This window comes from Mauremys mutica, chromosome 1, assembly GCF_020497125.1.
Source record: "Mauremys mutica isolate MM-2020 ecotype Southern chromosome 1, ASM2049712v1, whole genome shotgun sequence".
Taxonomy (NCBI): Eukaryota; Metazoa; Chordata; order Testudines; family Geoemydidae; genus Mauremys; species Mauremys mutica.
In genome coordinates, this window is record NC_059072.1 from 286,844,498 (window position 1) to 286,861,723 (window position 17,226).

Sequence of the window (17,226 nt, forward strand, 5' to 3'; positions counted from 1 at the left end):
TGATGTTCCTATTGTTAACTTACTGTTCCCATTCTCAGTCAATTCCTCCAGGAGCATAAAACGTAAAAGTGTAAAGGCTCCTTTACATTGCCAGAGTGATGTAAACGAGCCTTGTTATAAATGACTTTAAGGGAATCCTCATCTAGGAGGTCTGTGTGCTTTCTTACTTTATGGGGTTAGATTACAGCTCAGGATTTATTTTACTTACCCATTAAAATAATAATAAATTAAAAATATTGGGCAAATAAAACATTTATCAAGTAATCACTAAAATGTCACGACAAATCAGAACCAAGCACTTCCCAGAGTACCCAGCCAGGTCCAGATGAAGTTACTAAAGGGCAAAGGGATATTTGTTCTTTTGCATGACATGAATGGCCTTTTCATCATGCATCAAAAACAGTTGCACCAGGTTCTCATGCTCGAGAATTCCCTATAAAACTGCATGTGGACAGGGACAAATTATTTTGCACATCCTGCAATGTTGTTTTCAATCGTGACTGACTGTAATTGTGAATCATTTTACATTAAAAAACAACCCGCATTATTTTGACCAATAAAATATGAGAACTTTAAAATGTCGTGTGCAGAATTTTAATTTTTTTTTGGCACAGAATTCCCCCAGGGGTAGCCTTTGGGGTCATCAGAACATATGAATTTTAAAATTAGGATTTTCAGTATAAAATTTTCCTTTATTTTATAGATCATCTTTTTAATCTAATACTTGACACTAAGGCCAAATAAATTTGCTGTCTACAAGTTCCCAGAAGTTCTTAGAAACAATTTGTCAAACCTCTGACCTAGCAGGGAGTGGTGTGAAGGAAGGCTGGGAGGAAACAAGGAATGGATATTGGAAATAGAAAAATATATCATTCTATGCATTTCCTACCTTAGTTTTGGAAAGCTGAGATTTGTTCTGAGCCTCATAAGAATGTACATTATTGTCTCTGCAATTGTTCTCAGCCCCAACTGTATCTATAATGCTGCTTCCACATGTTTGTGTATTATAGCCACTGTCCACCTAGGAACAAAAGCCAGGAATTAATATCCTATGTTCTCTGTTCCAGATAAGCTCCCCTATTTCTTATGCATTACTTAATTTAATTTACATTTCTAAGGCACATACTTCATAATCCTTTCATATTGTATTTATAAAGTTAATCTATCGTACAAGCTATACATATCAGTGATGAAAATATGAACCATTGAAATACAGCCATATCTAAAGGTGATATCTGGCAATTATTTAACAATGCATGCTTAGAGTCACTTCTGTCTTAAACTATTCATTATCTGATTGAAACTTCAGGGAAAGTCCAATAGGCAAATTGGAAATACTTGTGTGTTAAAGTACATGCCCGTTGGACAATCAATGGTCACAACTCAGAACTTTTTCAAATATTAAGGCGTCAGCATTTTCAACAGGACAGTTCCTACTACTATCATCAGAGCTTCTTCACTACCTTCAGAAACGAGGATTTCTTTGGAGACCTCCTATCCAAGATGATATGGCTGGATGTATGTGACTTGCATATTTTACAAGATAATACAACTGCAGGCTTAAATAAAATTGAAAATCTATTTGCGACTTAAAAAGCAAAAGAAGGCTGCATTATGTAATAACTTAGGCTATGGCTATACTTGCACTTCAAAGCGCTACCGCGGCAGCGCTTTGAAGCGCTAAGTGTAGTCAAAGCGCCAGCGCTGGGAGAGAGCTCTCCCAGCGCTGTCCGTACTCCACCTCCCTGTGGGGAATAACGTACAGCGCTGGGAGCCGCGCTCCCAGCGCTGGGGCTTTGGCCACACTGGCGCTTTGCAGCACTGCAATTTGCAGCGCTGGAGAGGGTGTGTTTTCACACCCTGCTGCAGCGCTGCAAATTTGCAAGTGTAGCCATGGCCTTAGTTAACTACAGCAGATTAATTAGAAACAAGAGAAGATGGTAAATGGGTCAACCAGAATCAAAGTACTTTGGGATTAATCCAAATTTACTACTGTGGTAGCATAAATATTTCCTTGAATTGCTGTGTTGCCAGTCATATGGAAAAAGCTTTAAGTAACACAATTCAATGTTTACACCCCATCAGATAAGAGGTGACAGAAAGTATATCCAGAATGGTAGAGGGACAAATGTGAAAACAGAGAGATTAAACTTGGAGTATAATTTACTAAATTATTTAAATAAAACAAAAACTCTTACCTGAATACTACTGCTGTCACAAGGAATTACACTGCTTTCTGCAAGAGGTGATATGCACATGTGAGAGCTTTCAATACTGAAAGTAATTCCTGTCATGAAGCTGGTCATTGGCATATTGCCAGTACCAACACATTCCTTAACCCAAGTGTTCTCATCTGACACCTCAACTGAATCAACCATATCAACAGTATTATTTTCTTTTAAACCTTCTATATCCTGCAACGATGCCAGTCCTTGTTCACAAGCTTCAGAGTGATCTGGTGAAATGGATACAGTCGCCACAACTAAATGTGTACCATGTGCAAAAGTATCACCATCCTGCTGCTGTAAATTTACTCCAGTGTCCATCTGTGGTAACAGAACTTCTGCAGGTAGGGCATTCTCTTTGTCTTCTGCCTCTTCGTTGTGATTTTCAAGGGTAAATGGTATCCTAATGAGGGAAGTTTGATACTGTGCAGTCCCTCTGCATGCTCCAAGTCTCATAGGAGAACAATTTTTAATTGGAGAACAGCCATCTATATAAGGACTTCTAGTACTTGGGGGTGTCATTCTGTTTGAGACTGGTGCAGAAGGAACATCGGGAGAACGAAAAGTCAACTTCCTTTGTTCTGTCCATAGTAAAAACAGAATAATTCAATTAATTAGATTTCAGATGGAGGAAAAGCTAACAGTCTAAATCCTAGGACCAGAAGTGGCTGTAATTGTTCTAGTGACACTAGGTGGTGATGCCCTTGAGTATCATCTCCTGGCAGTAAAGGCATTTGATACAACTATTTTTAAAGGTTCTACTTGTTGCACACACGTTTAGCCATCATACTTTCAAATTTTAATCCTGCTTACCTAAAGATTTCCTCTCTCTAACGGGTCTGCTACAGCAGAGACCGGGTTTTCAAATGGCAGTACCAAAATGTGTCAAAATGAACAGTCCTTACCCCAAAATGCTCCCAGTCCAATAATCTAATATTCATACTAGGCAAGTACTGTAGATTTCTTAGAACACATTAGTTCTACAGAAGCTTTTTGAGGGTGAAAATTATCAGAACTTATTACAATCAGGCACAGAGTGGAAAGTAGCTATTCAGTCTTTATACATAACTTTGCCGAAGTATCTGACAGCAGGTTCTGACTGAATCAGCTATGCAAACAGACTAAGTTTTTACAGAACACAGACTACCAATACTGCCAAATTGCAACAGATTACGGAGTCCGATATGGATAAGCATCCACTAGGTTTCTAAACTAGTGAATTCATTTCATCTCAGCTTAATCTAGTTATGGGGATCAGGGCTCAAATGTAAGACACTAACCCTATCAAAATAGTTTTTCCTACTACTTCCACCTGAACTTTTTTAATTAAAACACAATTCTGACTGCTTATCTTATTTTTGATACATAACTTCAAACAAAAAACTCTCCTCCTCCAATCATATGGCTCCCCTTTATTTCATACTGTGAGTTTTCATGATTCCTTTTCCCACTAATTTATTTTTTGCACTTTAAGTAATTCTGTTCAGGTAAACATTTTATACATTTACATTGATGATACTTTACTGCTAAACATGCCATCTGCCATATTAGATGAGACCACTGGACTATCAAGCCAAGTACCTGCCTCTAGATCAGTTTTTCTTCACAAGAAATATAAGCTGCATGAAAGGAGACTGTATATACAGTCAAACCATACCTGACAACGGTGTCTTTCTTATCTGAAAAGCAATTGGAGAAAAAGTAGGGGAAGCGATATTTGCAGGGGACCTCTCTGGAAATGTGGGACTGGTAATGCTTCCCAGACTGTATGCCCTCGTACCTCCCTGAATAGGACTGGAAGAAAACTGACCCTTTAACAACAAAGAGTAAGAGTTAGCTTTTACATAATATAAATTTATAGACTGATATACAAATTTGTAGACTTGAAAATACAGTGCTACTGGGAAAATAATTCTATTCCTGCTTCATTGACACTCTCAATCAAGCATTTCACTGCTTGAATAGTCCACTTGAAATTCTCCAATTGGATTTCATGATGCCTCATAGGAAATCCAGTGCTTCCAAAGAGTACTAATTAAGATTATGTTATCAATCATATTAGGACTATCAGGAGCCAGACTACTGAATAAGGATTTTCCTAATCAACACCCGAATTACTGTTTAGTATTTGTATTATTGTTACACCTACAATGTTTCACCTCCCAAATGGCAGATACCCCAAAGCAGAATGGAATGTTGCCCCCAATGCAGTGACTAAGTAGCCTGCACACTGCCACTGTTGGATATTTTAACGGAATCCACACTATCTGAAGCACATAACTTTAAGAGAGTCAAAAGAAGCTGTGCTCTTATTTCAGGCCAAGTCTACAGTAGGAACAGTTTGCTGCCATAGGTATAACCAGTATATTATATTGGTAAAGTAGTAATTGTGTGGACACATTTACTGGTGAAACTGCGGCTTTGCCAAAATAGCTTATTCTAGCCCCGCTAACAAAATAAATTCTACTGGCAAAAGCAGAGTTTTGGAGGTATAACTGCATGTACACTCAGTGGTTTTGCCAATACAGCTATAATGGTCAGAAACCACACACACAGCACCTCTGACTAACATAACTATGCCAGCAAATGTCTTTTGTGTAGACCTATCCTCAGCAGGAAGTAGCAATTTGCATAACATCATCAGAAACTGTGAATTGGAGCTAAGAAAAACAACGTTCAGACATTTGTGCCTTAGTTGTGATCTTGTCTTCATCAAGTATAATATGCTCCTGGCTGGCTGAATGTCTCATTTAAAGTAAGTTTGTGTTGGAAACTGATGGCTCAAGAAATTGATGATAGTTCACTTCAAGGGACTTCCAATTCACCTGTGTATTATAGCATGCCAGAGGTGCATCTGTATTTTACATTCCCACATCTGAGAGTTCTGAACAAAGATCACAAATGAGTAAACAGCACTGTAAACGTTGCAGTTCTGTAATACATCATCATCCTTTCAAGGAAAATACTTATTTTACTTTGAAGTGTAAAAAAAAGGTTTGTGCCTTTTTTGCTTTATTATGTATAGGGCTTCTGATTTTTTTCTGGTTTTATTCTTGATACAAATGAGTGGGGGAGGAAAGAGAAATTGGTGTTCATCCACCGAATACCAGAAAAACACCACAAATGGTTACTTGTATCTAAGGCTTGTCTACACAGAGAAGTAATGCAGACTATAGGGGAGAGATTTCTAAAGCGCACTAAACATGCTGCATATTAACTGGTCCATGTAGATCCTGCTGGTGTGTAATTAAGGTTCCCTAGGGTGCTTTCAAGTCATGTTGTTTGAAACATTATGACATTAAAGCACACATTACAATGAGATTACTTGTTACAGTATAAATAAGCAGAAAGCCCTGAATCCCCCCCTATATTTTATAGATCTACATAAAACTTGAAAATTGCTACAAATACCGCCCCCAAAAAACCAAAAGCCCTAACTACATATAAATATCTGTAAAGTTTTCCTCATTCTGCTTTTCTTTTTTTTTTTTTTAATTAAAAAAATGTTTTGACTACTTTCCCCAGAAATGCTACGGATTACTAGAGAATTAGTAGGTTTAGGATATACGCCAAGCAAGCAAGCAAACCTTGGTTGAGAAAGGATGTGATTTTTATTCAGATTGTTAACTTTTTGTTAACAATTGTTTGGAGAATGAATCTTTAACATTCAACACTTCCCTTTCAATTAAGGGTTAAAGAAATCTCACAACTTCACTCAGACCAAGTTCTCTGCAAACTCAGGGAAGACTAGATTTTACATTCCCAATATTTCCAAAGTGTTTGGTTTTTTAAACAAGCATAGAACAATCCCCTTTTAGGTACATTGGGTCATTTATACCATTCCGGGGGGGGGGGGGGGGGAAAGAGAGGCACGGACTACACAAATCTTTCTCCTTTGCAGATAAATTTAAGGGACAGCAACTAGAGATGTTATATACACCAAATGGTGTTTTAGGTACTAATCAAGCCAAGGACTAACATGATATTTTTGGTATGCAAACTTCATGAGTTTATGAAGGCATGGCTGCAATATGATCTCAGCCAATATAGTCTTTCTGTAAAATGCATCCTAAATCAAAAGATCAAAGAGACTTCACAAGCTACTCATATTCGAATCATTACCTCTCATTCTCTCATGTCAATATCATTCAGACACAAATATCATTGGGCAGAGAAAATGGCAGCTCTTCAACAGTGAATATCAGGACTACACAACAATTTGATAGTGAAAGAAAAGCATAAAATTGAAGTTAAAAAACGAAGTTTTACTTAGGCACAATTTAGTTCCAAAATTGGAATTTGACCAGGACCCATAGTATTAACACCACTCTTTAATTACTTCAATTATATAAACTATTCAAAAGTGGCACTTCAGCTGGTGAAATCTGATCAGACACTCAGAAGTGGTTCTGCTGCTTTAGAATCAGAGGGGTAGCCGTGTTAGTCTATATCCACAAAAACAATGAGGAGTCTGGTGGCACCTTAAAGACTAACAGATTTATTTGGGCATAAGCTTTCATCGGTAAAACATGTTGCATCTGAAGAAGTAGGTTGTTGGGTTTTTTTTACCACACACAAAAGCTTATGCCCAAATAAACCTGTTAGTCTTTAAGGTGCCACTGGACTCCTCGTTGTTTTTGGTGCTTTCGAGAATTTCACGTGTACCAGCTAAATAGTACATACACAAAGAAACTGAAAAGCCTTCTTACTGAACTAGATGTTTCCACAGGGCTTCTGCACCGGGCTGGAGAAATATCTATTGAACACAGCACTCCAAGTGATGCTGGTGGATTATTACAAGGGCTTTGCGGAGAAAGAGACAAACACTCAGCTACACTTCCATTCTCATCTAAAAAAAGCTTTCTTCTCAGTGATGAGGAGCTTAGGCTTTCCTGAGATTGGTCTGCAAATTCTCCTGTTCTAAAATATTCACCTAAAAAAAAAAAAAAAGAAAAAGTTGGTTGGTAAGTTTAGCCAGTCTTGTCTTATTTCTCCTGTCTACAGAAAAAGTATGGGGGGAACAAAGGGGACAAGGACCCTGTCTGCACAGTCATAAACAGCCATTGAATTCTGTAACTGCTGAAATGGTTAATAATATTTTAGCCATGCTGTGGGCATTAGACTAAGCAGCATTATAATAAGGTTAATATAAAAATCTGTGCTTTCCCTCCATAAAGGCTGGGTTTATTAAAATTTGCTGTAATGTGATTTTTCCCACACATGGAGGTTGCTCCAAATGTACCAACCCCAGTTTAGACATGACAATGTTGAATAGTTTCTGTTGAACTGTTCTGGTTGTGTAGACAAAGCTTTTCAGACAGCTGCCATGCCAAGTGACCAAGCTTACAGAACTCCCATAGAATCACAGGACTGGAAGGAACCTCGAGAGGTCTTCTAGTCCAGTCCCCTGCACTTATGGCAGGACTTAGTATTATCTAGACCACCCCTGATTGTCCAACCTGTATGTAGTGGAATGCACATTCTGGCCACCTTACCCAAGAAAAGATGGACAGGCAGGAAGTATCCAGCCAGAAACTCTTCTAAACGGAAGACTGAGTCAAGTCTAACGGAAGTATCATTATGGATGCAATCAGTATTTTCCTCCCTATTAGCACATTCTAGTGCAAGGGTTCGTAAACTGGGGGTCGGGACCCCTGAGGGAGTCGCAAGGTTATTCCGGGGTGTGTGTGGGGGGGGGTGTTATAATGGTGTTATACATTATACAGCATTTATAATGGTGTTATACATTAAAAAACACTTTTTACATACATCTCTACCCAGACATAAACGCGGGTTCACATACAACGTGGTAAAGCTCTGACACGCTGCTATGAGCAGCGTGTTAAGGGTGCCGGGCCAGGCCGGGGCTGAGGGGTTCGATAAGGAGTAGAGGGTCTCGGGGGCAGTCAAGGGCTCCCCGCCCAGGGTCTGGGGGGCAGGAGCTGTGGCAGGGCACTTTTGGGGGCCCTGCAGTTGAGAGTGGTCCAGGGGATTAGCGGGGGGCCGGGAGCAGCCCACTCTGCTTCCCTCGCCCCAGCCCCAGCCATGTCGCTCGGGGGAGGGGGCTTGGGGGAAGGGATCCCCCCGCACTCACCAGGAGCAGCGGAAGCAGAGCAGCCCGGCCCCAGCCCGCTCCACTCCGCCTGCTTCCAGCCGCAGCTGAGTACGGGAGTGTCCTTTCCCCAACCTCCCCGCACTCACCAGCGGCAGGAAGTGGAGCAGCCCAGCCCCAGCCAGCTCCACTCCGCCAGCTCCCAGCCGTGGTGCTCCACTTCCCGCCGCAGGTGAGTGCAGGCGGGCATCCATTCCCCAACCTCCCTGCACTCACCGGCAGCGGGAAGCGGAGCGCCGCGGCTGGGAGGTGGTGGAGTGGAGCAGGCTGGGGCTGCGCTGCTGTGCTTCCCGCCGTTGCCAGTGAGTGCCTATCAGGGGTCGGGGTGTGGATAGCGGTCAGAGCAGTCAGGGCACAGGGGGGTTGGGTAGGGGTGGGGTTCTGGGGGTGATTAGGGACAGGAGTCTCTGGAGGGGCGGTCAGGGAACAAGGAACTGGGGGGGAGAAGCAAGTTTGAGGGTATGTCTACACTATGGGATTATTCCGATTTTTACATAAACTGGTTTTGTAAAACAGATTGTATAAAGTCGAGTGCACGCGGCCACACTAAGCACATTAATTTGGTGGTGTGCGTCCATGGTCGGAGGCTAGTGTCAATTTCTGGAGCGTTGCACTGGGGGTAGCTATTCCATAGCTATCCCATAGTTCCCGCAGTCTCCCCCGCCCCTTGGAATTCTGGGTTGAGATCCCAGTGCCTGATGGGGCAAAAATCATTGTCGCGGGTGGTTCTGGGTAAATGTTGTCACTCATCCTTCCTCCGGGAAAGCAACGGCAGACAATCATTTTGCGCCCTTTTTCCCTGGATTGCCCTGGCAGACGCCATAGCATGGCAACCATGGAGCCTGTTTTGCCTTTTGACACTGTCACCGTATGTGTACTGGATGCCGCTGACAGAGGCGATACCTGCAGCGCTACACAGCAGCATTCATTTGCTTTTGCATGATAGCAGAGACAGTTATCAGCCGTTCTGTACCGTCTGCTGCCATTGTAAATTGGCAATGAGATGACTGTTATCAGTCGTTCTGTACCGTCTGCTGCTGTCATGGGTGCCCCTGGCTGAGGTCGGCCGGGGGTGCAAAGACAAAAATGGAAATGACTCCCCGAGTCAATCCCTCCTTTATGGTATCTAAAAATAGAGTCAGTCCTGCCTAGAATATGGGGCAAGTGTACTAGAGAACCAGTGTATCAGAGAACCAGAGAGCACAGCCGCTCCGTGTCAGATCCTGCAGAAATGATGAGCTGCATGCCATTCACAGGGGGAGGAGGGAAGCAACCCCACCTGTTGCTTCCCTCCTCCCCCAGCCTTCCTGGGCTACCGTTGCAGTGTCCTCCCATTTGTGTGATGAAGTAATAAAGAATGCAGGAATAAGAAACACTGACTTGTTAGTGAGATAAAATGAGGGGGAGGCAGCTTCCAGCTGCTATGATAGTCCAGGCAGGACATTAAACGGTGCGGGGGAGAGGAGCCCAGCATCCCGCTGCTATGATAGTCCAGGCAGTACAGAATCTTTTCTTAGACATGAAGGGCGGGGGCTGATGGAGCTCAGCCCCAGTTGCTATGATGAAGATGGTAACCAGCCATTCTATACCATCTACTGGGAATGACCGGGAGTCATTCCTATTTTTACCCAGGCGCCCCCGGCCTACCTCACCTGAGGCCAGCCAGGAGCACTCACGGGCTAATGATGACGATGGATAGCAGTCATATTGTACTATCTGCCACCGGGGGGGCGGGGGGGAGAGAGGATGCTGCTGTTCACTGCCGCAGCATCGCGTCTACCAGCAGCATTCAGTAGACATAGGGTGATACTGAAAAAAGTCAAGAAATGATTTTTTTCCCTTTTCTTTCCGGGGGGTGGTGGGGTGGGGTGGGGGGTAAATTGACGAGCTATACCCTGAACCACCCCGGACAATGTGTTTGACCCTACAGGCATTGGGAGCTCAGCCAAGAATGCAAATGCTTTTCGGAGACTGCAGGGACTGTGGGATAGCTGGAGTCCTCAGTAGCCCCCCGCCCCCCCATGAGCGTCCATTTGATTCTTTGGCTTTCTGTTACGCTTGTCACGCAGCACTGTGCTGAGTCCCTGCTGTGGCCTCTGTCTGGAGATTTTTTTCAAATGCTTTGGCATTTCGTCTTCTGTAACAGAGCTGGAACAGAGCTGGAACAGATTTGCCTCCCCATACAGCGATCAGATCCAGTATCTCCCGTATGGTCCATGCTGGAGCTCTTTTTGGATTTGGGACTGCATTGCCACCCATGCTGATCAGAGCTCCATGCTGGGCAAACAGGAAATGAAATTCAAAAGTTCGCGGGGCTTTTCCTGTCTACCTGGCCAGTGCATCCGAGTTCAGATTGCTGTCCAGAGCAGTCACAATGGTGCACTGTGGGATACCACCCAGAGGCCAATACCGTCGATTTGCGGCCACACTAACCCTAATCCGATATGGTAATACCGATTTCAGCGCTACTCCTCTCGTCGGGGAGGAGTACAGAAACCGGTTTAAAGAGCCCTTTATATCGATATAAAGGGCCTCGTTGTGTGGACGGGTGCAGCATTAAATCAGTTTAACGCTACTAAAATCGGTTTAAACGTGTAATGTAGACCAGGCCCGATATAACGCGGTCTCACCTGTAACACGGTGAGATTTCTTGTCTTCCGAGGACTGCGTTATATCGGGGTAGAGGTATATTTAAGGGTGGGGGGTGTCACACTCAGAGGCTTGCTATGTGAAAGGGGTCACCAGTACAAAAGTTTGAGAACCACTGTTCTAGTGCAAAGCAGAGGTGGAGACAGATAAAATTTAAGAGTCACTTTGTGGAGTTCTACCAGGTATAGGAAATGGTTTATCAGACTCCTGTTCTCAAAAGAGAAGTGTAAGTCCTACCCCATCCACCAAGGTAGTTCAGAGATAGGAAGGAGTCACAAAACCACAGTAGGGATAGAGACTGGTAATCTTATTTGCAGTAAGTTGAAAATTCTAAGTATTCCATCCATTCTGTTGCTATGGGTTGAAAGCCCCACCACCATAAGACAGGCTGAAAAACATTCTGCATCTTAAAGTTGGCTCCTCCCCGCGTGTTCTTTAGGTCCTGCAACACCTCTCCTTTCAGTGGCTGGCTCATGCTTTGTAGCAACACCAAAGAAAAAACGGTTACTCGCCTTCTCGTAACTGTTGTTCTTTGAGATGTGTTGTTCACGTCCATTCCCATCAGTGCGCACGCCACGTGCACAGTCGTCAGAAAGTTTTTCCCTTAGCAGCTCCCATCGGGTCACCGGGGAGCCCCCTGGAGTGGCACCTTCATGGCACTCAATACATGACCCTGCCGACCCAACCCATCTTCAGTTCCTTCTTATTGTCCGTGGCAGCCGTTGGAACTGTGGCTCGCTTGCTTTGCAAGTGCTCCCTTAGCACAGTTACCTAGTCTAATTCTTCTTCTTCTTATCTTGTTTTGTAGTTGTTAGTATAGTTATAGTTAGTATAGGTGTTTGTGAGCAGGCTCTTTCCCTGTCCTCTCACCCCTTCTTGGGCTCTGGGACATGACGCGAGCTCAAGGCTTTAAGTCTTGCAGCGCATACCACAAGCCCATGCCAAATAATGACCTCCACAACTCTTGCCTGAGGTGTCTGCGCGTGTACACCTGATTGGAATCGATGTGAACAAGCAATCGAAGAAGAACTATTTTTGGTAAAAGCACCCCATCTGTAAAAATCAGGATGCTGGAATGAGGTTGAGTTGAATTTTTTGTTGTGCTGTTTCTCACTTACCTTTTTCCCTATAAGCTGTTTGCATTAGTCACACAGTGGATGTGACTAGGAAGTAGTAACTCATGTAAACTATGTGGCCCCAACTAGAGGTAAAGGGAATAAGATGGACGGGTCTAGAATAGCTTATTGAACTCTTCCTACTCAAGTTGTTATAGTATTTTTAAGTATTTCACAGAAAGCAAACATTTCCTTTAGATAGGTCAGTGTGCAGTGCAAGATAGTATGCACAGTCTTCCTAGTCTGTGTAGTCTAGAAAACCATGGATATTTTCTTTTGACTCAAGACCTGTGGTCTTCCATTATACCAAGGATAAACATGAGCTTATTGTATGCAGTTTTTAAATTCCTGCAAAATCGTCATGCAGACCCAATCTAGCAATTGAGACTATTAGTCTTCCATCGCTAACTTCCAAGCCAGCCTACAACATTATGAATGCTGGCTCATACTTTAACATATTATCTTTTTAAATATAACAATACAATGTTTATGTACACTTTTATCACTGTCCTACCATTCCCCATCCCGCCACCTTTTGTTTTTGTCCTCTCTTGCTGAGCCATGTCCAAATTTGAGCAGGCACTCCACAGGACAAGGAGCTGTTATCTCTCTAAAACAACATTTGTACTTTGGACAATTCTATGAATACTCAATTTTGATTCACACTAGGTTTCCAGTGCATTGTACCACCATTTCTAATCAGGATGCAAAATAGATTTTCAATTTAGACATTCAGACAAAGTACAACACTTGACATACCTAATATTTTTTCTAAGTTAAAATCCACAGGCAAAGACAATACTGTCTGACAAGCAGCTGTAATGAATAAAAACAATTAAATTAGCCTACAGTAACTTAGTCAATTAGTGCAAGTAAAAAAGTTGAACTCCAAATTGTATTTAACACATCGCTAGTTAAATTAGTGAAACAACGTGTTGCCATGAGGAAAAGGGAAAAACTTATTAGGCCTGTGGTCCTGAATTGGCTACAGTATAAGGAGCAAATCAGGCTCAGGGATAAGTGAAAAGGGTCATTACACACAAGCTCTCTAGATGGCACCATGTCCAGCTGTACCTTAGCTGGGGGAAAGGCCTTAAAAAAAAAAAAATACAAGCAAGAAAAAAAAAAAATCAGTGGAATACCCTGAAAATTATGTGTTTATATACAGGTTTCAGAATATAGGTTCTGTGACCTTGTACAGAATTGAGGGGAGAGAAGACAAAGAATCTTTATATATATTGTAATTAAGTTAGTATGCAATTTGGGCTTCAAAGCATAAACAGAACATTACGTGGAATAACACAGTTATTCCTAGACATAACATAAGTACCTTGCTGAATTGGGGCCTAAATACATGCCTAACTTTAAGCACTAAGTTGTCCCACTGAATGAGACTACACATGTGTGTAAAGTTAGGTAAGTGCTCAAGCACTCTGGCAGTATTGAAGTCAAACAAACTTGTTTTTAAAAAGGGGTTCAGTTAGCTTAAATAAAAAACTTCTTATTTTCCTCTGAGTGCACGTTCATTTTGTCACTTGACACGGTTTTATACCAACCATTGCTTTTTCCAGGTTGCACAGTTAGCTGTCTTCCAATCGGTGAAATGTTATTTAAATCTATACCTGTAAAGCATCATTTAGAAAAATTCAGTTAAAACTTAAATTCAAGCTTTATATCATTCTGAAACACAACAACAGTAAAGTGAAAATATTTAGTCCGATTGTATTGAGGAACATCTCAAAAATAGTTAGCTACAATAAAAATATTGTAATACTTTAGTTTACATCAAACCAAAATATTTTCAGAGCATAAAACTAGGACATGATGTTTGCAATTGAGTTTGGGACAGATTAAAAAAACCTAGAGAGACAAGTATCAGAGAAGCCAGAGAGAGGTTACATCAGTTTTTCTGACCAGCTTATGTTGTAACAGTTTTCCATCAGAAAATGCAATTCAATTGAAATCTTAAAGTGTCTCAGATTATGTTGATTTTCCCAGAGATTTGTGATGGGCGGGGGGAGGGGGGGGAAGAGAGGAGGGAGAGATGAAGGGAACACAGGTGAGAAAGTTATCATCATGTCAAAAGGTCATTCATGACATTTTAGGAATGAAAAGCTTCAATTTTTCTTTTCAAATTGACTGTTTTGAAATTTATTTTGGATTATGTTATATTAAAAAAATCAAAACTGAACACTGATCTTTGTTTTAAAAGATAATTCTAGAAAATTTGGTGGGTTCAATAAATATAAGTCTGTTCAATTTTTCTAGTCAATATAATTATGCTTGTTTTGTGAAAGGGAGAAAGAAGCAAAAAGGTAATTCTAATTATTGCAGTGGAATGTAGGTAATGAGAATATAATTGTAATACAAAGTATTACCAAGAGATGAGAGATAGGATCAAGTTCACAGGAACTGAAAAACCATGAAGCCTAACTTATTAGGCAAAATCCTGGCCCCACTTAAGTAAGTATTCCCATCTAATCACGCTGTCTATAACTTTATAAAAAGTTAAGCATATACATATTAATCATGCAAAATAGCTGATTTCTAATTTAAGCTACTAAAAGACACTTTTAGAGACATACACAACTTACATTTAGTGGAATGAAACTGGGAAACTTGCTTCCCTTCATGATCAGTCCAAGGAGAAGGAACGATAAGACTTTTGGTGAAAAACTAGAGGAAAAAATGTAACAATTAGATAGTCTTAATGTTTGGGAGTATCTACTTAATTTTATAGATACGTATTTGCAAGAAACTAGTTGTAAATCTTGAGTTTTGATTCTTATAGGCATGTTCAACATAGCCAAGATTAATCAAAATTCACTTTGGAACAGCTGATAGCTTTCTATCAGATTTCTTCAGCCACTTATTTTCAAATTCCTTCTCTGATATACAGCCTCGAACACCACAATTTAAGTTCAAAATGTTAACCTTTCTGTAACAATTTGAAGAGCCCCATCTTTTTTTAATTCCACAAGTATACTGGTACATATCCCATGTTAGCTTTGACAAAGCTTTCTTCGCACATCTGTATTGACACACTCAGTGCTGGTGTCTAAAACATGTCTCATTAATCCAGCAAAGACTGAAGAAGAGTGAATAGATTTTATGAGGTTCCATACACTCTGCAGCAACCTGGAGCTAAGTTCTGAGGCAATATAGTGCAGCAGAATGGAAATCACATTTTCAGTACACCACAGTTTTGTACTGACAATTTAAATGCTTTGTAGAAGCAATCAAGAGAAAGTTGAAGTTGTTATTAAAGATGAATAAGTGGTGACTGTTGGGGCTTTTGGCACCTTAAAGGACATTTAGGATCATAGAAATAAGCACATTTATGGTAGGTTTCTGCTAAAAGTTAACAGTACTTGACACTTAAATCATCACTGTTAGGTTTGGATTTTGGAAATGCTCAGATATAAAGGCGATGGAGGTCATTATAAAAACCTGGATAAACAAGGGAGAAATCCCCCCACCCCAACCAATACAAGCAAGACCCAAAACACAGCCAAAAGGAAAACTGGAGTAACTGGACTTTTGAGATGTGCTGCCCGTATATTCCATTGACAGTGCACATGCACTCGAGATTGGAGTCTTTTGGCCAGCAGTGTCCATTAGGGTATATGTCACAAGTGTCCTTATTTCCCAAGCCATGGACATAAAGAGCAAAGTGGGACAACTGCCACTTTGTTCCTTTACCACCATGGAACTTGATGGATATAAGACTCCAAACCAGAAGGGAAGAAAGGTAGGCTGACATCTCAAAGAATTCCAGTTACAGCACAGGTAAGTATATATTCAACTTATATTGACTCACAAGCAATGAGGGTGGGAGCTCAGAATCTAGGAACATAAAGACTGGAATGTAGCTTTCCCAACTGTAGTTATTGGATCTCAAGGCTTCAGTGACAGAATAGTGCTTCACAAATGTGTCGAAAGATACCCAGGTAGTTGCTTTACATTTGTCTAAAACAAACATTTTTCAAAGATGCTGTGGGAGGTTGAATGAAAGAAGTAGGAGGATCTACTGTAGCCACCTCATAAAAGTTGGATATCTATCTAGATAGGCTGTGTTTCATATGTGGATGTCAGAGGGCATTAGCATTCTATTAGCAAAAGATTAAACCTTTCAGAGATCTACTCCAAAACAATTTATGGCAGTAGCAGAAATGATGAAAGACCTGTTTTGCTGCAAAGACTATCTCTTAGAAGAGCATAGCTTGGGAAAAATATGGGCAAATGAATCTCTTGGTTCAGATGAAAATTCATAGTAATTTTAGGAAGAAACTTGGGATGCATCCTGAGAGATATTTAATCTGGATAGAAAACTGTATAAGGTGAGTCCACTATCAAGGCGTGGATTTTACCAACTCTTCTCTGAAATGGAACTGAAATAATAATGGAACTCTTTCTACTGATCCAAGACATAGAAGTGAGAGAGCTTCCTGCTATAACAGTCCCTTGTGAGATGTGTCCCTGAAGAAGCCCAGAGGTAGGCACAGTGTGAAACTTGATATCCCAGTGTGAAACTTGATATCCCAGTGTAACTGTCTCTAGTACCCATTGTTCTGAAATTACAGAAGGCCACATGTGCCTGAAGGATGTGTTGATGAAAGTAGGCATAGAGCAGGGATAGGCAACCTATGGCACATGTGCCAAAGGCGGCGCACAAGCTGATTTTCAGTGGTACTCACACTGCCCGGGTCCTGGCCACCGGTCTAGGGAGCTCTGCATTTTAATTTTAAATGAAGCTTCTTAAACATTTTAAAAACCTTATTTACTTTACATACAACAATAGTTTAGTTATATATTATAGACTGTGAAAGTAGAATGAATTATATTGTAAAAGTAAGAATGGATTAAAGAAATGTTGTATGTACCTTTAAGCAGAAATAAGAAATGTTGAAATACAGGTGCCAGGAAAAGAAACATTAGGCATAAACAATTGTGCTAATGGCGAAACATTAACAGAAGATCGGTAATAGTTAGTAAGGAAATAAGGTATGCATGTCTAGCCCAGGTAAACTTATCAGATTCTGCTTCCTTTATTATCTTTTTAAGTTCTCGCCCTTTTATCTGTATAAATAAGATAGTTTGTGTCTTGCATGGTGCTCACATTATC

At 41.1% G+C, this 17,226-nt stretch overlaps 1 protein-coding gene across 4 annotated transcripts in view; it reads right to left on the reverse strand.

Moving 5' to 3' along the window:
- BORA (BORA aurora kinase A activator) overlaps nucleotides 1–17,226 on the reverse strand; it is a 42,431-nt gene that overhangs the window by 11,193 nt on the left and 14,012 nt on the right. For 3 of the 4 annotated variants that reach the window (XM_045011661.1, XM_045011639.1, XM_045011646.1), the window contains exons 5-11: nucleotides 14,696–14,777; nucleotides 13,658–13,723; nucleotides 12,861–12,917; nucleotides 6,935–7,158; nucleotides 3,883–4,036; nucleotides 2,199–2,806; nucleotides 890–1,021 (exon numbers count right to left, since the gene is read on the reverse strand). In XM_045011661.1, the coding sequence (XP_044867596.1) occupies nucleotides 890–1,021; nucleotides 2,199–2,806; nucleotides 3,883–4,036; nucleotides 6,935–7,158; nucleotides 12,861–12,917; nucleotides 13,658–13,723; nucleotides 14,696–14,777 (1,323 nt within the window). The remainder of the gene's footprint in view (nucleotides 1–889; nucleotides 1,022–2,198; nucleotides 2,807–3,882; nucleotides 4,037–6,934; nucleotides 7,159–12,860; nucleotides 12,918–13,657; nucleotides 13,724–14,695; nucleotides 14,778–17,226) is intronic. The other variant, XM_045011653.1, reaches the window with a different exon arrangement.